Here is a 26480-nt window from a genome sequence, read left to right on the forward strand (position 1 = left end):
GCTTAGAAATAACTAGTGTGCATCACAAGGAGTTGATATAATTCTAGTCAAAAGCAAAAGGGAAAAAAAGGGTGTACTACAAAATGAAAACGTATTACATTACTACCTTGGAATTACTATTAGCATCAGAATCAATGACTCTACAGCTCCAGGAAGATGCAGAGGGCCAGCGAGTAACATTTTAAGATAACTTTTATGCCCTCTTGTTACCTCCCTACATGATTTAACAAGCAATGATTCATTTAAATCCATAAGTTCCTCTGTCGATATGCAACTACCCTTGAAATCACAGGGGTTGCTAAGAACTATGAATTAATAGTGATTTAGTTAGTGATTAGTTAGTGATTTTTTTTTTTTTCTATTTAGGCCAATACTTAACTATTTTAACCTGTCAGGTCATCTGAAAATGTGTTGCTTTTTTTGAGTTTTAATGGGCTCTGTGTTTTAAAAATTTCCTATTGGAGTTCTAAGTTCCAGTCTGATAACCAGCTATGTGGGCTCAGATAAACCACGTGACCAGGATTCAATTTCACCTACAGAATAGGGATAATGCTACATCATACAGAGGCAAAGGAAGGGGAACAAAACATACAATGGGAAAAAAAGGTGGAACCCCTGCAGTTTGCTATGGAAAGCAGAGTAAACTCTTCACAAGCACAGGCTTATGTCTGTCCAGATCACTTGTGTACCTCAAAACCTAACAGGGTAGTAGGCAGACAGCTGACATTCAATAAATAAATATCTGTTGAACTGAATTGAATTTGTTGATATTAACACCTAGGCCTTCCTTCTCTGGGACAGCATTCTGCTATATCCAGTAAGGTTCAGTATAGATCATTTACATTTTAAGTGAGGGAATTCCCTGCCAGTCCAGTGGTTGGGACTCCAGGCTTCCATTGCTGGGGGCCAGGATTTGATTCCTGGTCAGGGGAATGAAGATCCCACAAGCCACATGGTGTGCCAAAAAAATTAATTAAAAATAAATAATTACTTAATTAAAAATCAACCAGCTTTTTAAAATGTTCTTTAAAAAGTACTTTGAGAATGTTATGGAACTAAATGAATACAAGTTCTAATTAAATTGCTCTTTTAGAAAATTCCCACATTTTCTCAACTTCCATACTTACCCTGATATATCACAGGAATAGTACCAGTGAAATTCAGTAGGTCTTTCTGGGAACTATCTTTGAAAACTAGAAGAAAAAAAAAAAGTCCCAAAAAGTGCAATCAGAAGTAGGAAGAACTGTATTATTAATGTGCATGCATGTACATACACACATACAGAAACACAAAATTTGTAAATACCATAATCTACGAATCAGTAAATACATTGACAAGGGCAAAGTACTAAATGATGTTCTCTTAGAAAGCAGAGCAAGTAGGTGAAAGAACACAGGACTTTGATATTAAATCCCAAGTTCTTGGCCTGCTTTCCTACTTAGAGGTGATGGAAGAAACTTTTACATTTTGAGATATGGGGAAGTCATCCTGGCTCATACATTATTTAACTTAAGCTTTATGCTAACTAGAATAGCCAGTTTTGTGGCCCCTTAAACATACATCGTGTTAAATTTGTTTTAACAGTGAAAGAAAAGGATACGTTGTCCAGAAGCAAAGAATGTTTGTTTTGAAGACAGAGATAAATGCCCCTCTTCCCTAAAACATCAATGCTAGTACTCCTTCAGTGATCAATCCCTTCACAGGTGTCAAGGCCATGTTGACTCACTGTGTGTATGCTCACGAATGTTTTTTTTGAAACCCTGAAGCAATGAACCCCTGTCACATTTGATGTTCTTTGTTCTGACATATAAAACTGTGCTAAAAACCATGCTTCTTCAGACTAGCCCTTCAAAACTTTATGAGAGGCTGTCTCCTAAGCTATGATCCTCAGCTTGGCTTGAATAAAACTCCTTTCTGAACTTCCCTGGTGGCTCAGTAGCTAAGAATCCACCTGCCAATGCAGAGAACACGGGTTCGATCCCTGGTCCAGAAGATACCACGTGGCGCACTGCAACTAAGCTTGTGCACCACAACTAGGGAGCGTGTACGCTGGAACCCTCGAGCCACAACTGCCAAGCCTGAGTGCTGCCGCTACTGAGGCCTGCCTGCGCTCTGCAACAAGAGGAGCCGCCACAGTGAGACGCCCGCGCGCCACGAAGAACAGCCCCCACGCGCCGCAACTAGAGAGAGCCCACACAAAGCGATGAAGACCCAGCACAGGCATAAATAAATAAAATAAAATAAAACTCTTTTCTATTCCTATTACAGACTGTTTATTGATTACTTCCAGCAACAGAGGCATATGACTTTTGGTTAGTCTCTTTGACCCTCAGTTTCATCATCTGTAAAATAAAGACTGCATCTCAAAGTTGTCACAAGGATCAAATGAGGCCATGTGAAAACCCATTATAAATAAAGGATTATAAAATGTGTGGACGCTATCATATAATTGTCAGGTCTAAGTAACATCAGTTAACAATCACTTTCAGATATCAGATTATAAATTTTATAATCAGAAAAAAAGGTTTTATTTTTGAAAGTGACCTTTCAGAAAGATTACTAATAATCTTTGACTTCTCAAACTCCATTATTCTCAACCTTTTTTCAGTCTTCACATTCCTGAAGATTCAACTTATCCATCAATAATTGGAACACACTGACGGACAGCTAATGCCCTATTTTCTGACCTGGATACAGAAAACACTACATGTGGTTTCTAACTGTCAAACTGCCTTAGAACAAGGTCCTTTTAAGACCTCAGTAGCTAACTATACTACTTGGGCAGTGTAAGAAAAAAGTCTAAATAGATTTGATGACTTATCAGAAAGGGAGAAGAGGAAAAGCTAGGCTAACAGAAAACTCAAGGCCAAGAGTGCACATAAGTACACATATTTACCTTGAACTATATGAGTGGAAAATAACAGCAGGTGAAGGGGTCACTCTCAGGCAAAAACTAAAATGGACAGAGGAGTAGAACAGAGATTGTTTCTCAGGGACACAGAACAATCTGGAAATGTGGTACAGAAACTACAGTCATTGTCCAAGCAAATTATTCAAAAAGCCAAAAGAGAAATGATTATAATAATACATGACCAAAACTGTCTTCAGTAACAAAATGTACATTGGCAATATTAATTCTATAGCTTGAGGGTTTAATGGCACCACAGCTCATTTCTCTAGATGAGAGAAAAGAGATAAAGAATTAACTGGTACAACAAAGCTTTAAATCTATAAGATGAAGGAAGACATCATAAAAGAACATTTATTATTTAAGCAGAGGGCAAGATGAACACGAGTACAAGCTCTAAGCCCATGCCTAACTAGCTGTGTAATCGTAAGCAAGTTATTTAAACTCTCTGAAAACTGAAGATGATAATACTCACCTCACAGTTCTGGTTGTAAAAGAGTATGTAAAATAATATAGATAAAACATTTTGAAACATATTTGGTGTTCAACAAATAGTAGCTGTTAAATCCCCCATCCCAGGCATTTATGTACCAGATGCCAGGGTGTTATTCAAGAAAGGCAAGAAACAGATGGGCCAAAATCTAATCATTTCTTTCCACACATAAAATTAGCTATTCTTTGGCCATCATGAAAAAATCTACAAACAATAAATGCTGGACAGGGTGTGGATAAAAGAAAACCCTCTTGCATTGTTGGTGGGAATGCAAATTGATACAGCCACCATAGAAGGTGGTACAGATCAGATCAGATCAACCGCTCAGTCGTGTCCAACTCTTTGCGACCCCATGAATCGCAGCACGCCAGGCCTCCCTATCCATCACCAACTCCCGGAGTTCACTCAGACTCACGTCCATCGAGTCAGTGATGCCATCCAGCCATCTCATCCTCTGTCGTCCCCTTCTCCTCCTGCCCCCAATCCCTCCCAGCATCAGAGTCTTTTCCAGTGAGTCAGCTCTTCGCATGAGGTGGCCAAAGTACTGGAGTTTCAGCTTTAGCATCATTCCTTCCAAAGAAATCCCAGGGCTGATCTCCTTCAGAATTCACTGGTTGGATCTCCTTGCAGTGCAAGGGACTCTCAAGAGTCTTCTCCAACACCACAGTTCAAAAGCATCAATTCTTTGGCACTCAGCTTTCTTCACAGTCCAACTCTCACATCCATACATGACCACAGGAAAAACCATAGCCTTGACTAGACAGACCTTTGTTGGCAAAGTAATGTCTCTGCTTTTGAATATGCTATCTAGGTTGGTCATAACTTTCCTTCCAAGCAGTAAGCATCTTTTAATTTCATGGCTGCAATCACCATCTGCTGTGATTTTGGAACCCAAACAAATAAAGTCTGACACTGTTTCCACTGTTTCCCCATCTACTTGCCATGAAGTGATGGGACCAGATGCCATGATCTTAGTTTTCTGAATGTTGAACTTTAGGCCAACTTTTTCACCCTCCTCTTTCACTTTTATCAAGAGGCTCTTTAGTTCCTCTTCACTTTCTGCCATAAGGGTGGTGTCATCTGCATATCTGAGGTTATTGGTATTTCTCCCACTCTTGATTCCAGCTTGTGCTTCTTCCAGCCCAGTGTTTCTCATGATGTACTCTGCATATAACTTAAATAAGCAGAGTGACAATATACAGCCTTGACGTACTCCTTTTCCTGTTTGGAACCAGTCTGTTGTTCCATGTCCAGTCCTAACTGTTGCTTCCTGACCTGCATATAGGTTTCTCAAGAGGCAGGTCAGATGGTCTGGTACTCTCATCTCTTTCAGAATTTTCCACAGTTTATTGTGATCCACACAGTCAAAGGCTTTGGCATAGTCAATAAAGCAGAAATAGATGTTTTCTGGAACTCTCTTGCTTTTTCCATGATCCAGCGGATGTTGGCAATTTGATCTCTGGCTCCTCTGCCTTTTCTAAAACCAGCTTGAACATCTGCAAGCTCATGGTTCACATATTGTTGAAGCCTGACTTGGAGAATTTTGAGCATTTACTCAGCCATAAAAAGGGACACATTTGAGTCAATTCTAATGAGGTAGATGAACCTAGAGTCTATGATACAGGTAAAGTAAGTCAGAAAAACAATTATCGTATACTCATACACATATATGGAATCTAGAAAGATGGTACTGACAAACAATGGAAAGCTAGTGGAGGTGATGGAATTCCAGTTGAGCTATTTCAAATCCTGAAAGATGATGCTGTGAAAGTGCTGCACTCAATATGCCAGCAAATTTGGAAAACTCAGCAGTGGCCACAGGACTGGAAAAGGTCAGCTTTCATTCCAATCCCAAAGAAAGGAAATGCCAAAGAATGCTCAAACTACTGCACAATTGCACTCATCTCACATGTTAGTAAAGTAATGCTTAAAATTCTCCAAGCCAGGCTTCAGCAATATGTGAACCGTGAACTTCCAGATGGTCAAGCTGCTTTTAGAAAAGGCAGAAGAACCTGAGATCAAATTGCCAACATCTGCTGGATCAAAGAGTTCCAGAAAAACATCTATTTCTGCTTTATTGACTATGCCAAAGCCTTTGACTGTGTGGATCACAATAAACTGTGGAAAATTCCAAAAGAAATGGAAATACCAGACCACCTGATCTGCTTCTTGAGAAACCTGTATGCGGGCCAGTAAGCAACAGTTAGAACTGGACATGGAACAACAGACTGGTTCCAAATAGGAAAAGGAGTTATGTCAAGGCTGTATATTGTCACTCTGCTTATTTAACTTACATGAAATGCTGGGCTGGAAGAAGCACAAGCTGGAATCAAGAGTGCTGGGAGAAATACCAATAACCTCAGATATGCAGATGACACCACCCTTATGGCAGAAAGTGAAGAAGAACTAAAGAGCCTCTTGATGAAAGTGAAAGAGAGTGAGGAAGTTGGCTTAAAGCTCAACATTCAGAAAACGAAGATCATGGCATCCAGTCCCATCACTTCATGGCAAATAGATGGGGAAACAGTGGCTGACTTTATTTTGGGGGGCTCCAAAATCACTGCAGATGGTGACCACCACCATGAAATTAAATTAGTCCTTGGAAGGAGAGCTATGACCAACCTAGATAGCATATTAAAAAGCAAAGACATTACTTTGCAAACAAAGGTCTGTCTGGTCAAGGCTATGGTTTTTCCAGTAGTCAAGTATGGATGTGAGAGTTATAAAGAAAGCTGAGCACCAAAGAATTGATGCTTTTGAACTATGGTGTTGAAGGAGACTCTTGAGAGTCCCTTGGACTACAAGGAGATCCAACTAGTTCATCCTAAAGGAGATCAGGCCTGGTGTTCATTGGAAGGACTGATGTTGAAGCTGAGACTCCAATACTTTGGCCACCTGATATGAAGAACTGACTCATTTGAAAAGACCCTTATGTTGGGAAAGATTGAAGGCGGGAGGAGAAGGGGATGACAGAGAATGAGATGGTTAGATGGCATCACTGACTCAATGGACATGAGTGTGAGTAAACTCCGGGAGTTGGTGATGGACAGGGAGGCCTGGCGTGCTGCAGTCCATAGGGTTGCAAAGAGTTGGACGTGACTAAGCGACTGAACTGAACTGATACGTAAAATAGATAGCCAAAGGGAATTTGCTGTATGACTCTGGGAACTCAAACGGGGCTAGCAACAACCTAGAGCAGTGGGATGGGGAGGGATGTTCAAATGGGAGGGGGCATGGGTAAACCTGTGGCTGATTCATGTTGATGTTAGGTAGAAACCAACACCAGGGACTTCCCTCGTGGCCCATTGGCTTAAGACTCCATGTTCCCAATACAGGGTGCCTGGGTTCAATTCCTGCTTAGGGAATTAAGGTCCCACACGCCACAACTAAGACCTGGTAGAGCCAAATATATTCATTAAATAAATAAATAAGAATTAAAAAAAAAAAAAAGAAACCAACACCATACCGTAAAGCAATTTGCCTTCAATTAAAAATAAATTAATTAAAAACAAAACAAAAATTAGCTATTCCTAAGAAATACTTCAATTAACACCCCAAATTTCCCAATACATGAAGCTGAATTCGATATATTTTCTTAACTCAAGCTAATTCAAATACAAAACATACTCATATAAAGTTTTCAAAACTCTGTGCTTTGACTAATTCATAAGTCCTGAAATCAATTTAGTCAGTCTTAATCACCATTTGTTTTCGAATGGGATGGAATAGAAAATGCCAGAGTGTACATAATATTTTAGTTATGTATACATGGGATTATGATAGAAAATGGATTTCCAAGTGTGGACTGGGGTCAGAAATTTTGAAAGATGAAGAAGTAAAACCTTTCTCAGGTAACCAGACTCTATATTAAGCTAAAAAGATAACTAAAACGTTATTAATTTATTAGCAACCATATATGTGATAAGCAAAATAATGGCCTCTGAAGATGTCCAAAACTCTAATCCTTGGAACACACATATATATATTACCTTGCTTGGCACAGAAACTTTTTTAGATGCAATTAAGTTAAGGACCCTGACAATTTCCCTGAGGAAATTATCCTGTATGATTAGAGTGGATCTAAGCTAATCACATTTGGTTCTTTCTTCTTCATTATTTATTTATTTTTCACTGCGCTGGACCTTCATTGCTGCACAGCATTTTCTCCAGTTGTGGCCAGTGGGGGCTACTCTCTAGTAGCAGGGCGTGGGCTTCTCACTGCAGTGGTTTCTCTTCTTGCGGAGCATGGGCTCTAAGGCATGTGGGCTTCAGCAGTTGCAGCACATGGGCTGAGTAGTTGCGGCTCCCAGGCTCCAGAGTACAGGCTCAATAGTTTGGTGCATGAACCCATGCTCCCTGCATTGGCAGGCAGATTCTTTACCAATGAGCCACCAGGGAAGCCCCACAATTGGTTCTTAAAAGCAGAGAACCTGGGTTTCCCCAGTAGTCCAGACAGTAAGAATCTGCCTTGCAACACAGGGGACACCAGTTCAATCCCTGGTCTGGGAAGACCCCACATGACCGGGGCAGCTAAGCCCACACGCCACAACTACTGAAGCCTGAGAACTCCAGAGCCCGTGCTCCACAGCCAGAGAAGCCACCACACAGAAAAGCCCAAGCACCGCAACTAGAGAGCAGCCCCTGCTTGCCGCAAGTAGAGAAGGCCGTGCGCAGCAATGAAGACCCAACACAGCCAAACAGATTAAAAAAAAAAAATTTTTTTAAGCCGAAAACACTTTCTGTGGAGATTTGTGAAGGATGGTCAGAGAGATGCAAATTGCTAGCTTTAAAGATGGAGGAAAGTGACTCTGAGCCAAAGAATATGGGCAACCTTTAGAAACTAAAAAAGGTAGAGTCTTTTTTGCCTTTTCTCTTTTTTTAATCTCCCAGAGCCTCCAGAAAGAAACTAAGACCTACCAATGTTTCCAACCTACAGAGACTTATGCTGGGCTTCTAATTTACAGAACCGTAAGATAGTAAATTTGTTTCAAGACACTGTGTGCTAATTTGTTACAGCAGCAATAGGAAACTAATACAATACAAATTTTATTAACTTCAAGTTTCCTTAAAAACCACAGGTCATAAAGTGTAGCTCAGAATCAGGGGGTAAAAGAGAGAAATGAGAAATTATAACACAGTTATAGCTCTCTAAGAACAAATAATTAATAGTTTAATAATGGAGCAAAAACTAGAGTAAATGATTCTTACCATATGTATCCATGGAATATCTGAAATGTGGGAAAAACATGTTTACGTTCTTCAGTTCTTCCACAGTTAAATCCCTGAACTTGTACTGAAAAGAGAAAAATGAACACAGAATAAGAATAAAACTATAGGCAACAGAATAATTACAAATTAACATTTAACTGAACACTTACTATGGGCTAGGCCCTGGGCTCTGAGTTTTACAATCATGAATAGTATTTGCTTTAATAACAACCCTGTGAAGTAGGTAGGGCTTATAACTGCTCGACTTTATAGAAAACGAAAGCTAGAGAATCAAAATAACTTGCTGAGTTAGATAGCAAGTGAAACCAGAGCTCAAACCCAGCGCCTGGGCCTTTAATATCTATATGAAATTACACTCCTGACATCATGGTTAAAGATCCACCTCTCATGCCTGAATACCTCATTCACTTGAGATACCTTGAATTTCCCTTCCTGGTACTATAACTGAGTTTCAAAGAAAGAACAGAAAGCATGCAAGGGTTTGCAGTCAGGCTGAGAGAACTGCCTCCTCATTCATTCAGATGTAGTCTCAGAAACACTACCTTGGTTGCCCTGTGGGTAAAATCATTTAACTTCCTTGATCTTTTCTCATTGGCAAAAAGAAGGAGACTCCTACACTCCACCTCTTAGATTTGTGCTGGGGATTAAATGAAAAAAAAAAAAAGTATATTAAGAGTCTATTACCATTCTGAAAATGAAATTGAGAAAACAATCAAAAAAAAATAAAATACTTAGGAATACATTTAACAAGATGCAAAACAGACTCTAAAAACTACAAAACATTGTTGAAAGAAATTAAAGTGGGTCTAAGTAAACAGAAAGACATCCCTTGTTGCTACATCAGAAAACTTCATATTGTTAAGATGGCAATAGTCCCCAACAGATTCAATGATCAACAATTCACATTAAAATCCCAGTTGACTTTTTTTTTGCTCATTTGCAAAAATTCACATAGCGATCTTAAAATTCATATGGAAATTCAAAGAACACAGCCAAAAATCTTAAAAAAGAACAAAAAAATCAGAAGAGTCATACTATAATCAAAAGACAAGCTACAATAAGAGAGACAGACAATATGTGGGAGAGGATGAGGAGAAATCAGAACCGTCTACGCACACACCACTGCTGGAGGTAAAACGGTGCAGCTGCTGTGGAAGCGTCTGGCAGTTCTTCAGAAGATTAAAGAAGAGTCACCACTGTTGTTGCTCAGTCGCTAAGTCGTGTCTGACTCTTTGTGACCCTATGGACTTAGCCCACCAGGCCCCTTTGTCCGTGGGATGTCCCAGGCCAGCATACTGGAGTGGGCTGCCATTTCCTTTTCTGGGGGACCTTTCCAACACAGGGACCGAACCCACATCTCCTGCAATGGCAGGTGGATTCATCACCACTGAGCCACTAGGGAAACCTGTTAGAGTTACCGTATGACCTAGCAATTCCACTCTGAGGCATACACCCAAGAAAAATGAAAACATGTCCACACAAAAACTTGTGCACAATTGTTCATAGCAGCATTATTTATAAGTCAATAAGGAAAACAATCCAAATGTCCAGTATGATGTATCTATAAAATGGAATTCACCCATAAAAATGAATAAAGAACTGATATATACATGGATAAATCATGAAAACATACTAAGCGAAAGAAAACAGACAAAAAGCCACATATTAAATGACTTGCATATAAAGTACAAATATAGGCAAATCCATAGAAACAAAAAGCAGATTAGTGAGTGCCTAGGGCTGGAGGTGACTAGGAGAAAATCAAGAATAACTTCCAACAGAGCCTGTTTCCTCTCTCTGAATCTTTTTTTTTCATGTACAAGATCAATTTTTCATGTGCAAGAGATATAGCTCTACCACCTGACAACTTCAGCAGCAAAGTATGAAAATCTCATGATTAACATTTGTAAAAGTGAGGTATTAAATGAAATGTGTGTACAACCGTAAGTGCAGACACGAAATGATGAATCGACAGCATATCTAAGTTACAGAAAGGCCTCGGAAAAGATCTGTCTACAATTCATGTTAGAGCCCAGAACAGTATAGGAAAACAGAGGGAAGAAAGAAGGTCATTTTAGGAGAAGGTCATTTTGTTTTGGGGAAAAAATTTGACAGAAGAAAAAGTATATCATTTATTAACAACTTGAAAACAGAAAACTCTTACTCATCTTTGTATGTTCCCCACAGCAATTTGCACAGCATGCCTTCAATAAATGTAGGCTAACTGGATGGCAGCCAGCAGAGAGACAGAGTCATACAAGTAGACTGGATATAGAAAGCAATTATGATCCACAGGGGTATCAATCACTAAGATCACTAAAATAAAGGGTCGACCCGTATAAACTACAGCAGGGTAAACATGAATCCCAGATTCAGTGTTCCTTATTCAGTGAAATCAAAAGTGAATGAAATCATCCCAGTTCTAAACACTAAACAAATGTACAAAAAGCTGCACTGATGTACTTGGATTACACATTTATTATGAATCATATCATTTCTCTTTTGTTTTCTATTTGATATTATATGCTGTTTTCTACATTCTTAACATCCTCTGAGAATATAATAATTAATGGCTGCATGCTAAGTCGCTTCAGTCGTGTCCGACTCTGTGTGACCTCATAGACGGCTCCCCCATCCCTGGGATTCTCCAGGCAAGAACACTGGAGTGGGTTGCCATTTCCTTCTCCAATGTATGAAAGTGAAAAGTGAAAGTGAAGTCGCTCAGTCGTGTCCAACTCTTCGCGACCCCATGGACTGCAGCCTACCGGGCTCCTCCATCCATGGGATTTTCCAGGCAAGAACACTGGAGTGGGGTGCCATTGCCTTCTCCAATGGCTGCATAGGGATATATATTAGAATTGATCTAATTGCAAAGTAATACGAAAGTCTGTTGAAAAAGAGCAAAAGCACTCTTTGTTACGGCTTGAAAACCCAAGTACCATTACTAGTCAAATAGGTGATTTTCATTCTTGATGAAAAAGATCTATTTTATCTGTTAAAAAATATATATATTACGGAAAAATCCCTAGAGGTCCAGTGGTTAGGACTCCATATTCTCACTGCCACGGGCCCAGGTTCAATCCCCTGTTGGAGAACTAAGATCCTGCGTGCCTTGAGCATAGCCAAAAAAGAAAAAAAAAAGTCATGTCACTTTTAGTCTATATGAACTAGAGTATCTTCTTAGTGTAATAGTAAATATAATCCATGACTATTAACATATAATCCATTACTATTCCTATACCACCTAAGAGAGGTCTGTGTAACATTCTATAAAGATATACCTCAGACAATGCCATTTGCTTAAAGGGTGCAAGCAGCAAACTAAAGAGGAAAACTGGCCTATGAAATCCTAAAACTAAAACAATTATACTATCATAAAAATCATTATGACTGGGGTTTCCCTGGTGGCTCAGTGGTAAAGAATCTGCCTGCCAATGCAGGAGACATGGGTCCGATCCCTGTTTCCATATGCCACGAACTAAGCCCACGTGCCACGCTATTGAGCCTGTGCTCCAGAGCCTGGGAGCCACAACTACTGAACCCACATGCTGCAATGCTGAAGCCCATGCGCCCTAGAGCCGTGCTCCATAGCAAGAGAAGCCACCTCAGTGAGAGGCCCATGCACCGAAACTAGAGAGCAGCCCCTGCTCACTGCAACTAGAGAAAAGCCTGTGCAGCAGTGAAGACCCAGCACAGCCAAAAATAAACAAATAAATAAAATTATATATTAAAAAATGGGTACGACTGAAAAACTGAGAAGTTACTAACATTCAATCTTAATCTGCTCCACTGCAATATGCTTATTTAGTAGACTGATATTTATGAACATCAGAGTACTCTTGTATGACACTGCTCAAGTGTTGTACACTGAGGAGTATTTTATGGCATCATTTCATTTTTTTAAACAAATTAAGCATTAAGGAATCTTACAAATTAAGTCCAATCCTATTATTTTATGAGTGAGCAAATCTAGGTTAAGTTACCTGTTCAAGGTAACTCAGCCAGGGAAGGTAGAAATAGAAATTAGGGAACCAGAAAATCTTTCCAAACCTAGTATTTAATATATACTAAAGAATATATATATATATACACACACATAAACACGTATGTACATATATACACATTTTGAAAAATAAACACTTATAAACCAACCTACCCTCCAGTGCTGTCCAGCAAAACTTTCTGCCATAATGGAAAAGATCATTGTGTGTGCTATTGAATACAGTAGCCACGTGTGGCTACCGACACTTGTGGCTGGTGTGACTTGAGAAACTCAAGTTTTAATTTTATCTAATTTTGATGAATGTAAAAAGCCACATGTGGTGAGTGGCTACCATACTACTGGACAGCACAGACCTTTCCAATCCCATCACATCTGTCTGGGTTTTTCTTCTCTCAACCATTCAACTGCCTACCTTAAATTGTATAGTCATATTCCTCTGCCTTTCCCCCTCCATAGTTTTTACCATATTTGTGTGCATCCTTAAATACCACTCTCTATTGCTTAGCTGCTTCTTGGTTTAATTAAAATATAATTTTGTATATAATCTCCAACTTTTTTCCTGAACATAATGTTTCTAAGGTTCACTCCTATTGCTGCATGTTGTAATATTTCATTCATTTTCACTGCTGCAGAGTAGTGTTTTCCATTGTGTGAATGAATATAGAACTATCTTTCCATCAATGAACATCTGGATTGTTTCTAATTTTGAATTATGAATAATTCTGCAAATGTCTCTTGCTTCATATATTATGAATCATCTGTGGTATCTACTTAGATGTGCTGCTGCTGCTGCTAGGTCGCTTCAGTCGTGTCCGACTCTGTTCGACCCCATAGACGGCAGCCCACCAGGCTCCCCCGTCCCTGGGATTCTCCAGGCAAGAACACTGGAGTGGGTTGCCATTTCCTTCTCCAATGCATGAAAGTGAAAAGTGAAAGTGAAGTCGCTCAGTCGTGTCCGACTCTTAGCGACCCCGTGGACTGCAGCCCACCAGGCTCCTCCGTCCCTGGGATTCTCCAGGCAAGAACACTGGAGTGGGTTGCCATTGCCTTCTCCATCTACTGAGATGTAGAAGGACATAAAATAGACATAATCAAATTAATTTTTAAAAGCCCAAGCTGTTTCCCCAAATGGTTAAATAATAACCATTTAACCAACAGTGGGGCTTTCCAGGTGACACAGTGGTAAAGAATTAGCCTGACAATGCAAGAGACCCCTGGGTCAGGGACATCTCCTGGAGGAGAAAATGGCAACCCTCTCTAGTATTCTCGCTGGGAAAATTCCAAGGACAGAGGGGTCTGGTGGGCTACAGTCCATGGGGTCACAAAGAATCAGACAAGACTGAGCAACTAAGTCACCCACATAGTGAGAGAAAATGGTGTTTTACCATGGTCTCAATTTGCTTTTCCATGGTTACTAATGGATTGGGCAAACACTCATTTCCCTGTTGTCTTCTTTTATTTTTCAAAAAATGATTATTCATGCCTTTTGTCCAATTTTGTATTGGTTTTAATATTGATATGTAGGCTAATTTATATATTCTGGATACCAATACTTTCTCAATTATGCATTACAATATTATTCACCAAGTTTGTATTCTGCCTCTTCACTCTCTTCATGGTGTCTTTTTATACATAAAAGTTCTTAATTTGAATGCAGTCAAATTTATCAGTCTCTTCGAGTATTTTACATCTTGTTTAAAAAATGTTTGCATACTCTGAGTTCATGAAGATTCTCTCCTCCATTTTATCTCTATATGTTTTAAAGCTCATCTCTTATATTTAAATCTTTAATCCAAGGGGAATTTTTAGTTAGTTAGTAAGGTCCAATTTCATTTTCTCCAACATGGATAATCATTTGTCCCTGTATTCTCCTTTCTGTAGTTTTCTGCAATGCTTCTTCTGTTTTATACAGTATTTTCAAAACATATGTGAACATGATTCCAAGCCCTCTAGTCTGTTCCCCTGGTTAATCAGTCTATCCTGTACCAATACCACACTAAGTCTCAATTACTAGTCTTGATATCTGGTAGAGCAAGCCCCACACCTAATCTTCTATACGAATGTCAAGATTATTCTCAGCCTTTTGTCCTTCCAAATGAATTTTAGAATCAGTTTGAAAATTTCCCAAAATACCCTGTTAGAATTTTGATTGGAATTGCATTGACTCTATAGATCAACGTGGAGAAAGCAGGTATCTTCATATCCATGAAGTTGGAATATTTATCTACGCAGGAATATTTATAAGGTTTCCTTTGTTTTCAAGATTTTTCACGTTCTCCATACAGTTGCTTGATTTTAATGTACTGTTCACAAAATTTGCAGCACTAAAATTATTTCTAAATATTAAGTTGTTATATTATTTGCCTACTTCAAGGACTAAGGAACTTTGGAAATATCTGCTAGACTGACTTGTTTCTAACTGGTTTCCTTAATTTATATATCCAACAGACATTTATTAAGCACCAATGTGCCAGACTATCCTATGCATTGATAAAAACCTTCCTCAACTATTCTGCTCCAACCCTTGAGAAAATCACTGTCTCTCTTTTATCTTTTTCCTGCATTCCAGTCCCACCAAAATTATGAAGTTTTTTTTTTTTTTTCTCGTCTCAACTTCAGCAATTCTTCTCCCTGGACAATACACCATGCTCCCCTCATTGAAAAACTTGATAGAGTGATTCTTTTAATTTAACATTCTCTGAAGAGGAGCCAGAAAGCCTGTAACGCTAGGTACGATGATATTTCTTTTCCTACAAGACCTACACATCTGTCACAATAGATAAAATCATCCAAATCAGGCATATAAAAATTTTCAATTAAAAAGACACGAACCCAACAAAAACGTCACAAATGTACGCTTTCCCCATAGGGAAGTCTTAAAAAGCGTTATGAATCACTGAACTAAGAAACTGGTGGAAAAGTTTGCCTCAGATTGTACACTGGTGGCGAATCAGACAGCCTGGACTAAGAGCCTGGTGTAACATGGAATCTGACCTTAGTCATGTCCTAGAATTGCAGGTCAGACTTCTAGGTCAGCCCTCCCAGTCAACACTTCAACGTTAAGAGGATCTCTTCTGGGCCTTCCAACCCTGTTTTCATTCCCAAATCTACACCAGTCTCTCATTTACCGCAGTTACTCAGCACCCCCGTCGTTGTCAGGCACAGGGCTAGATGAGGGAATAAATATGGCACTGTCTGTGCCACCATGAAGTTCACCTTCAAAGAGTAAGGTCTGTACAGAAATAATTACTCCACGATGTGATAATCGATACATCCGAAAGCAAGGAGAGAGGAGGGAGTGATTCTGTCTCCTAGGGAGTAACATCTGAGTCCCAAAGAATGAACACTCAAGTCAAAAACAGAAGGGTGTGGGTGGGGGTAGGCCATTTCTGCTGAGAGAAAGGCGTGGTTAAAGAGATAGGCGAGTGCTGGACGCTGAGACAGAGAGAAGCTGGTGGCGTGAGAAGGTGTAAGAGCGGGTGGAGGTTGGGGGGATCTCAGAACTGCTGGGGGAGCCAGAGCCGCGGCCGCACCGCACCCATTCCCCGCAGCCGGCTTCAGGCCAGCCCACCCTGTCTCCGAGCCCCGAGAAAAGCCGGTAAACGCCCCGAGGAAGTAGGCCAGCCACGGGCGGACGCCCCGGGACCCCGGCGTCCCAGACACTGCCTGGCCGGCTGCCCGCACCTTGCCAAGGAGTCGCCTGAGAGCCTCGCTGTCGAACTCCATTTCCAGCCAAGACCGCGAGACCGGTTCCGCGACCCCAGCCCCAGGATCTCCTTCCGCACTTTCCCTGGACGGAGGCTGCTGCGGACCAAACTTCCCGAGCGGTCCTAGACCCCGCCCCTTCCCAGGCTCGAAAGTCCACCCGCGTCCAACCCCTGGGCTCAGCCAAGCTCCGCCCGAAGTCTGATCACCGTTCCGCGGAAAACCGTGAGCGCCCACGGAACCGTGACCCGGCTTGCTGGAGGGAAACTCGGGGACATCTGTGAAGAAAGGAATAGGAAGGACCCGAGGAGAGGCAGTAAAGGAGGTAGAAGATATTGGCGCTGTTCTGGGGAGAGAGTTTCGAGAAGGATGTGTTAAATTCGGCCGAGTATGGAGAAAGATCAAGACCCCCGAGTTGTAGTTGCATTTAGAAAGGAAGAGGTAATGGAACTTCAAAAGCAAATCCTCGGGGGGGCTAGACAGGAAAACGGAACAGGTCTAGAACCTTGTTAAAACTGGGAGGTAAGACAGCTGAGTGAGGGTTGTGCAACGTGGGGGAAGGGGTTGGCTTTGCGGGACGGGGCGGGGCAGAGCATAACCACGCTGGTGGCAGAAAGAGGGAAAAAGTCAGGTGACAAAAAGATTTTGAAGACAAAAGTAGGAGATTCGTGGATAAGGTCATCTGGAGCCGTAAGACGAAGAGATGCAATTTGCTGGCCTTGTTTGGTCTGCTTGAATGAGTTACTTACCAGCTTACCCTGGTTTAAGCCAGTCTCCAGAGCTTCCTATTGTAACTATAAAGAGGTTGTGTGGGCAGGAGGGTGATTGTATTTATAGAAAGAACCACAGGTAGGAATACTGTGACTGTATTAGTAGATGATGATGAAAGGTTGGAAGGAGCACTTATTTATTCAACAAACTTTTGTTGAACATCAACTATTTACTAGATACTGTTGGGGAGGAAGAAATTTTCCTCTATTCTTGTAGCTTCTTCTCGCTGGTCTAAAAAGTAAACTGACACCAGACAGAAAAACAGGAGAAAATCAGACTAAAATTAATAACACGTATACCTGGGAGAGACCCAGGAGAACTGTGAGTAACCATAATGGCTGAAGCCACCACCTTAAATACCATCTTCAGCTTTTGCCTTTGCAAAAGAGGATGTTGGAGATTGTGGTTTGAAACCTCAAAGGGGAGACAGTTTACATGGAGATGAAAAGTAAATGTTTGATAAACAAATATTTGCTGAACCTTGCAGAGCCTAGGAGACTCTGACTTCTAGGCTCTGCCCAGTTACTCCCACCACGCCTAGCTCATATTCCTTGCGGGTGATAGCTTAACTGGGGAACAGACCCTCTATCTAAAACCTTTGAGACAGTTAGGGGAAGGTCAGAGAGTCTTCCTGAGTCTCTTGGGCTTTAAAAATAATCATTGTAAATTAATCCTCCTACCAAAGGGACACATTTTAGGGTGGCGAATTTTGCTCCCCTACAGTATTTTTCTAGATCTGACGATAGAGAAGTAAACAAAATAGACAAAAGTATTGGCAGTCCTCAGGATGTCATTCTTTTATTAGTAAGAGCAAAACAATAAATATACTAAGTAAATGAGACCATATGTTGAAGTGATTACATGTTGTGGGGAATAGATTTTTAAAAGGCAGGGTAAGAAGGTAAGGGTAGGTCTCCCTGACAGACTAAGCATTCCGTGTTACAGAACATCCAGGGCCTTTAGACAGGTGTGTGCTTGGGGAAACTCAAAACTGCAGGGAGGCCAGTGTGGCTGAAGCCAAATGAAGAGGTGAGGAAGCAATTCAAAGACACGGGGGAGCCACAGATGGTTTAGGGCAATGATCCTTCCAGTATGGTCCCCAGACTTCCTCGGCATCACTTGGATCTTTACAGAAATATGCATTCTAAGGCCCCACCCCAGACTTAAATAGGAAACCCTGGGGATTGGGTCAAGCAGTCTTTTGTTTCTTTGCTTTTGTTTTTAATTGGAGTATAAGGACTTCCCTGGTGGCTCAGATGGTAAAGCGTCTGTCTACAATGTGAGAGACCTGGGTTCGATCCCTGGGTTGGGAAGATTCCCTGGAGAAGGAAATGGCAACCCACTCCAGTACTCTTGCTTTGAAAATCCCATGGACAGAGGAGCTTGGTGCAGGCTACTATCCATGGGGTCGCAAAGAGTCGGGCACGACTGAGAGACTTCACTCCCTGGAGTATAACTGCTTTACAGTGTTGTGTTAGTTTCTGTTGTAAAGCAATCTTTACATGCCTGGGTGATTCTAATGCATGATAAAGTCTGAGAACCATTAAAGGGATTTTGTGGACAATTGTGACTCTAGCTTGGTAGTGCCGTCCCGCTAGAGACCATCAGGAACACACCCATACTCAAGTAGGGTTGATGCCTCCTTGTGGTAATGGAGCAGGTACTGTGGAAAACTGCCAGGACGACTGAGTAAGCACGTGGAAAGAACCTATTTCAGGATTTGGGCTCTGGGTAATTTGGGAGAAGACTTAAGGAATCAAAGCTTTACTTTGGATTGGGTGTTTTCAGAAGCCAGGGACAATTCTGAGATTGGATATCTCAATAAATATTATCTCTCAGATGGCCAAATGGGAGCAAGGTTAAGGCTGTAATTGGTAAAGCAGCAGTAGTCACATCAGCAGAGAGAAGAGGATGTTTGATATTTCCTGGGTTGCACAATAACCTTGTTTTTGTCTCTGCTTAGATGAAATTATGATAAGGACTTGTTTTGTCTCATCTTATCATGGTCTGTGCTGTCTGATGTCAGTGTTCGGAGAGATTGTTTATATCCAACAGGAGATAACAGAAGCTTGGCTGTGAGTCATCTTCTAGCAACACTGAGGCCTATCTGGGTCAGTCCAGTTCTCAGATGTCAGGGGCTGCTTTTTTCTTAAACTTTTGCTCTGAGAAAAAGAGGACACCACTGCAGGGTTTTGAACAGAGGAGTGATATGACCTGAGTTGTAAAAGAAGTCTGACTGCTTCACTGTGAAGAGAGGAGGTGGGGAGTGGAAGCCAGGAGACAGGTAGGAGGTGAGAAGGTTGAAGGATGAGGCCTCTTAAGAGCACATCTCCCAGATCTAACACACCTGAGGAACCGTGAAACTTACAGGGATTCTGAGGTCTTACAGATCCCGTCACAAATCCATTAATCAAGGAAAAGCTATCTAGTTAGAAGTAAGGCCTGAGCAAGCTTCTTCAGTCTTTTATGAAAACCTTTTATGAAAGAGGCCTTCCATTCAAACCAGAAATTCTCTTCTGGTTTAATCACTGTGGATGGATCACAGGCACTAGGAACCCTATGCCTGTTTGTGCATGCACGCATGCTATCATTTCCCACGTGGAGGATACATTGCTCAGAGTTTTATGCACTCTATTGCATGAATTCACCTAGATGGAATTTTTATCAATTATTATTGATAATATTATTATTATTATGAGCAAACTGGGGTTTAGTGAACTATTTATTATCTATGTCCTTGTTTCTGAGATCCTGTTGAATAAGAGACATATTGCTGACAGTGTTTGGAGGGAGAAAAGATTACAGAATTAAATATGTACTAGTTTTAACCTCACTTTGGGGAGTTTGTCTTACAGAAATAAAAGTACCCAGGATGTTTGTGCAAAGATGTTCATTATATTAAAAGGGGGAAAAAAAGCCCCCAGGCTAAGAAATGGGTAATGTGTATATTCTGCACCTTTGTTTATAGCTTGGGAAAAATCACAAGAATGGCTTGTTTAAAATTGTAATATTTTTTATTGGTGCTCTGCTTCTGATCTCTGTTTATATTCTGCTTTCATAGTTATGGGTCCTACCAGACACATTGTTTAGGGATAAAACCTTGGTATTCTGACTATCAGACAAATGTATCCTTATCATTTACTTTTAAAAAAACTTTTTTTTAATTGTAAAATACACATAATGTACAATTTACTATCTTACCCATTTTAAGTATGCGGTTCAGTGGTAATAAATACATCCATAATGTTTTATAGCCATCACTACCATCTGTCCCCATACATCTTTTATCTTATGAAACAAAGGCCATACCCATTAAACAATAACTTCCCATTCTTCCCTCCCTCCAACCCCTGAGAACCACCATTCTGCTTTCTGCCTCTATAATTTTTACTAAACTTTGCCACCAATGGAATAGAGAGTCCAGAAACAGACCCTCACATTTATAGTCAATTATTTTTGACAAAAGTGTCAAGACCATTCAATGGAAAAGAATAGTCTTTTCAACAAATGGCATTGGGAAAACTGACTACCCATATGCAAAAAGGAAGTTAGATCCTTATGCAATACCATATACAAATATTAACTTAAAATGGATCAAAGACCTAAATGTTAAGACCTAAAACAGTAAAACTCTTAGAAGAAAATATAGGAAAAAAACTTCCCTAAGATTAGATTTGGCAGTGATTTCTTGGATATGACATGAAAGATATAGGCAACAAAAGAAAAAAATAAACAAATTGGACCTCATAAAAATTTAGAAGTTTTGTTCACCAGAGGACAGTGTCATTTACTTCTTAGATGTGTGAAGATTGTGGTGTTTTCACTGATGGACAGCATTTGCTGCATCTCAGGCAGTCCTGCCACAAATGTCCTTTGACCTCGTGAAATGAAACTGTAATCTTTCTTTCTAAAACTGGTTCTTTTTTTATAAGGATTTTATATAACCTCTCATGCTCTGTCTGAACCAGCATAACCTTTTGAGGGTCACTTTGCCTTCTCTGGTGAAGAAAAAAAACACAATACTCAAGAGAAATTTGTCTAAGAAATTTTGTTTTTCGCAATCACAATAATGTTTATGGTGGTAAAAAGTTGGGGGAAAAAAGAAGTCTAAACGCACATTTTGCCTATTGCTTGCTTATTACCTTTCAGTTCCAAGCCCACCATTCATTGCTTGCTCTGCTATAGTGGAACTGGACCTTTTAAGCATTTTCCCCTTGCTAGTGGGCTTGATATTAAGTTCTGTCAATAGAGGGCTTAGGGTGATACTAAGGAGGAAGAGACTTCCCCCCTCCAGTGTGCTTTTTTGGTCCTACTGTGTGGCTGCCAGGGGTACAAGTGGGGTGGTGGTGCTCACTCTGTGTAGCTTCAGTGGCCCCTCTGTAAACTCCTCCTCATTGAGTTTCAGTGGCCCCCATGGTAGTCAGTCAGTTCTACGCGCCGCCCCCTGCCCACAGTGAGATGGCTTTCTAGTCCATTCTACTGGCATATCCCCAGAAGGTAGATTCTTATTGAAGATCAGTAAACCTGACAAACCATCCCCCCACCACCTCCCGCTACCGGAAACTTCCAGCAGACTCCACCAGCATCTCAGTGAGTGGTTCCCTGTGTACCAGCTCCAGCCTACAGCAGCTCATTGGATTTTCCCTACCGTCCAGCTGGTCCTGACCATCACTCTCTAACAAGTTTTGGATCTCTGCCCTGGAGGGGAAGGCACTCTTTCCCGTTTACTCCTAGCTTGGATACTTCGCCTCAGTTCTAGTGGTGATGACTGCTGTCTATATATGCTGGTCCTATGATATGTACAGCTTTCAACCTCTTCCATTAATCTCCTGTTCCTAGTTACTAATTCTTTTTGTTGAACTTTCTTTGTCCAAATTATTGCGGTTTCTGTCTCCTGACTCGATCTTGCCTGATATATCTATTACTGAGATAAAGATGAGGGAACTCCGTGGCAGTGCAGTGGTTAGGAGTGGCACCTTCACTGCTGGGGCCCACGTTTCATCCCTGGTTGGGGAAGCTGCACAGCACAGACAAAGAAAAAAGAAAGAGCAAGAGAAAGGGAGAAGGAGGACATACACATAGAATACTATAGAGGAACAAAAAATAAGTTAGACTTCTGCTTCTGTCTATGAATGATCAGCCTCTACAGGAGTTGCCTTCTTTCCATAAACAAATAGAAAATTGTACAAAATATATGAAATAATTATTTTCAGGTCTTGCACAAGGGCCAGCACCAGTCCGTGAACTTTGAAAGACAGGAAACGAGAGCTGAGCCTTCCAGCTGCCCCAGCCTACTGCATCGAGGCAGCTTTCAGCCTGCAGCACAGACATGGGTTACCCGAACCAAGCCAAGTCAAAAAGAAAGATAGAAGTGTGCCAAGGAAACCAGAGTGCCAGGAACTTGGAGGGTGGAGTTCTGCAAAGAGGTTATTCCACAGAGGAAGCACTCTGGAGATCTCCACAGGGATCCCTGTGAGTCTTTGGCTGAGTTCTGTCTGTGCATACGTGGGGTAAAGAATCCGTGAGGCTGGGAACAAGAACCACCCAGAAGCAGTAGGCCAAACACTTCTGGGAGCTCCCAAAGGGGGAGCTGGGGATGTGGAAAATTCCACAGAATGGGAGACCTAACACCATAGGCATCAGGGAGAGTGTTCAGAAGGGTCATAGTTCAGTAATAGGGGTGATTATTCTTAGAGTACGAAGAAGGCAATGGCACCCCACTCCAGTACTCTTTGCCTGGAAAATCCCATGGATGGGGGAGCCTGGTGGGCTGCAGTCCACGGGGTCGCTAAGAGTCGGACACGACTGAGCGACTTCACTTGCACTTTTCACTTGCATGCATTGGAGAAGGAAATGGCAACCCACTCCAGTGTTCTTGCCTGGAGAATCCCAGGGACGGGGGAGCCTGGTGGGCTGCCGTCTTTGGGGTCTCACAGAGCCGGACACAACTGAAGCGACTTAGCAGCAGCAGCAGCAGCAGCAGCAGCATTCTTAGAGTAAAGGCTGCTCTTGATCCACCACCACAGAGCTTAAAACACACCTCAGAGAACCAGACTGACTCAGAGAACGTAACTGAATCCCAGAAGGAAACCCAACACTACTGAACAGAATACAAAAAATTCCTGCACTCAAGTGTAAAATTCCCAATGTTGAACATCTAACCAAAGTTGTCAGGCATTCAAAGAAGCAGGAAAATATCATCCATGACAAAGAAAAAACCACCACCAAAACAGCCCCAGAAGTAACAGAAATGGGCCCTTAAAATGTTTATCAATCTCATAAATACAGTCATGATGTAAAGGAAAACATGAACATGATATGGAGAAAACTGAAAGATAGAATTTGAAAAAAAAAAAAGAAATTGAACTTCTAAGAGATGAAAAATACATCAAATTTAAAATACACTGTATGGGATTAACAGAAGCTTAGAAGATTAGCAGGAAAGATGATTGAACTTGAAAAAGACTGCAATGGAAAATATCCAAAGTGGAACACAAAGAGAAGAAAAATGAACAGGGGACCAGCAAGTGGTGGGACAAAATCCACATGTAATGGGGGTCACAGAAGAGGAATTGGGGAGACAGAGAAATGTTTGAAGAAACAGTAGCCAAACATTTCTCCAGTTTTATGAAAACCATAAACACACTGATTCAAGAAGTTCGCCAAACCCCAGGTAGGAAAAGCATGCAGAAATGTACACAAAGCAGCCTCAAAATCAAATTGCTGAAAATTAGTGATAGAGATGGAGAAGGCGATGGCACCCCACTCCAGTACTCTTGCCTGGAAAATCCCATGGACGAAGGAGCCTGGTAGGCTGCAGTCCATGGGGTCGCTAAGAGTCGGACAGGACTGAGCGACCTCACTTTCACTTTTCACTTTCATGCATTGGAGAAGGAAATGGCAACCCACTCCAGTGTTCTTGCCTGAAGAATCCCAGGGACTGGGGAGCCTGGTGGGCTGCCGTCTACGGGGTCGCACAGAGTTGGACACGACTGAAGCGACTTAGCCAGCAGCAGCAGCAGTGATAGAGAAATTTTTAAACAGGCACTTTCCCTATGATCCAGTAATCCTCCTCCTGGGATTTACCCTAGAAAAATTAAAACTTATGTTCCCTTTAAAAATTATATTCAAGTATTTATAACATCTCTATTCAAAATAGCACAAAACGGAGTTATTGCCGAGCATCTTTTGAACCAGAGCGACGAGGCGTGCGGGCAGGAGCAGCAGGCACCTGGGCCCCAGCCGTGCCGCCTCGTTACGTAAAAAAAAAAAAAAAAAAAAATAGCACAAAACAGGAAACAACCCTAATGCTATTTGACAGGGAAATTGACAAACTGATACAACCATACAGTGGAATAATATTCATTGAGAAAGAACTGACTATTGTACAACATGAGTGAATCTCAAAAGTGTCATTGCTAAGTGAGAGAAGCCCGTGGAGAAGCCAGTGGAAGAAGGTTATGATTCCATTTACATGAAGTTCAGTGGTTGTCAGGGACCAAGGGATTTAGGGAGAAGGGATTGACTTCAGAGGGGTATGGGGAGTTTTTTGAGATGATCACAGTTTTCTCTGTCCTAATTGTGGTGGTAGTTACACGATTGATACATTTTAAAAATTGTATCAATCGTACACTGAAAATGAATGTGTTTTATCCTATGTAATTTATACCTCAATAAAGCTTCTTCTTAGAAATGGAAAAAGGAATGTGTTTAGATTTTTTTCTCAATTGACCCAGGATGTATTGTTATAGGAGAAAAGCCAGTTATGAGTTAGCAAAAAGTTCATTCAGGTTTTCCAGTAACAATTTAGAGAAAAAATCTGAATAAACTTTTTGGACAGCCCAATATGTAGTAGCATATGTGGTATGATCACCTTTAATGAAACAACACTAAAAACCCCTCTATGTGTATCACTGTGTATCCCTGGGTACCTCTATATGTATAGCCCTTTGTGTGTCTAAAGATGTTCACAAGCTCCTGGATAAGTCTTTGGCAGAAGAATACACACTAGACTGTAACACTTGTTACATCATGGAGCTAAGAAGAGGAAGAATATTACAGTTTTCTTTATACATCTTTGGATGATTTCATGTTTTACAATGAATACCTGTTATTTTCATGATTTAAAAAAATCATGAAAATAATGGAAAAGATATCAGACTAATAGGGGGCTGTGTATGTAGGAAGAACTCTGATGGGGGGAGGAACCCACCATGTCAGTGCAGGGGCGGTCGTTAAACTTGACAAAAAAGGAGATCTTTGGTAACCTCTGAGAGAGCATTTGGATAGTGGGGTTGGGGCAGAAGTCAAGGTGTGTAGTGTGGAAGCAAAGCATGGACTGGAAAGAAAGGCTTTATGAACCACTTGTTCAGGAAGTTTGTCATAAAAGGCAATGTAACAGACAGGACAGTTAAGAAGGGAGCCACAGGATTAACTGGAGTTTTTTGTGAGAATAGGTAAAAAATGCTTGTGGCTTCTTGAAGGCCAGGAAAACAGAACTAGTGGACAGGAACTGACCAAAAGTGTTGAAGAATGCTATAAAATGATGATGAGGAGAGGTGGGAGGGGAAGGGTTGCAGGGACAGAAATAAAGAGTTCTCATTTTCCTAGAATTCAGTTGTGTTTCATTCAGAGTTGTCATAGACCTAGGAATGCACCTTTCCCAACTGCTGTCTTAGTCTAAAGAGCTCAACTTCCTAACAGGCAACTGGGCCCTGATCTGGAGCATCACCTGTGTAACCTAATGCAGATCACTTGGGACCATACCTAAAGCTGAGCTCTGAAGAATTGATGCTTTTGAACTGTGATGTTGGAGAAGACTCTTGAGAGTCCCTTGGACTGCAAGGAGATCCAACCAGTCCATCCTAAAGGAGATCAGTCCTGAATATTTATTGGAAATACTGATGCTGAAGCTGAAGCTCCAATACTTTGGCCACCTGATGCGAAGAGCCAACTCACTGGAAAAGACCCTGATGCTGGGAAAGATTGAAGGCAGGAGAAGGGGATGACAGAGGATGAGATGGTTGGATGGCATCACCAACTTGATGGACATGAGTTTGAGCAGGCTTCAGGAGTTGGTGATGGACAGGGAAGCCTGGAGTGCTGCAGCCCATGGGGTCACAAAGAGTCGGACACGACTGAGTGACTGAACTGACTAGGCTTTGTAAGCCTCAGTTTTCTCATTGGTAAAATGTGGTAAGTAATAGTACCTACCTCATATTGTTGCCGTGAGATAACGCATTCAGAGAGCTTACATTACCGCTCACTGCTCATCGGGGGCAGTCTCTCTGACCTTCTGTGGTCCAGTCCATGTCATCATGATGTCACAATGCCCTCCTAGACTCCAACTTCTCCACTAGAGAGTTGTGGAT

General features: G+C 41.2%; 1 protein-coding gene across 8 annotated transcripts in view; it reads right to left on the bottom strand.

Moving 5' to 3' along the window:
- UEVLD (UEV and lactate/malate dehyrogenase domains) overlaps positions 1-16755 on the bottom strand; it is a 54937-nt gene extending 38182 nt beyond the window's left edge. For 5 of the 8 annotated variants that reach the window (XR_015157984.1, XM_086385132.1, XM_086385130.1 and 2 more), the window contains exons 1-3: positions 16318-16441; positions 8610-8694; positions 1128-1193 (exon numbers count right to left, since the gene is read on the bottom strand). Coding sequence is in view for 4 of the 8 variants with exons in the window: in XM_086385129.1 (XP_086241255.1) it covers positions 1128-1193; positions 8610-8694; positions 16318-16359 (193 nt within the window). In the remaining 4 variants the exon portion in view is untranslated. Of the gene's footprint in view, positions 1-1127; positions 1194-8609; positions 8695-9172; positions 9268-16317; positions 16442-16547 lie in introns of those variants that run through there. The other 3 variants (XM_086385131.1, XM_086385128.1, XM_086385134.1) reach the window with 2 other exon arrangements.
- Positions 16756-26480: the final 9725 nt, after the last annotated feature.

Source organism: Bos grunniens, chromosome 29 (genome assembly GCF_055505025.1).
Source record: "Bos grunniens cultivar Pamir isolate PY7600 chromosome 29, Bosgru_T2T1.0, whole genome shotgun sequence".
Classification (NCBI taxonomy): Eukaryota; Metazoa; Chordata; class Mammalia; order Artiodactyla; family Bovidae; genus Bos; species Bos grunniens.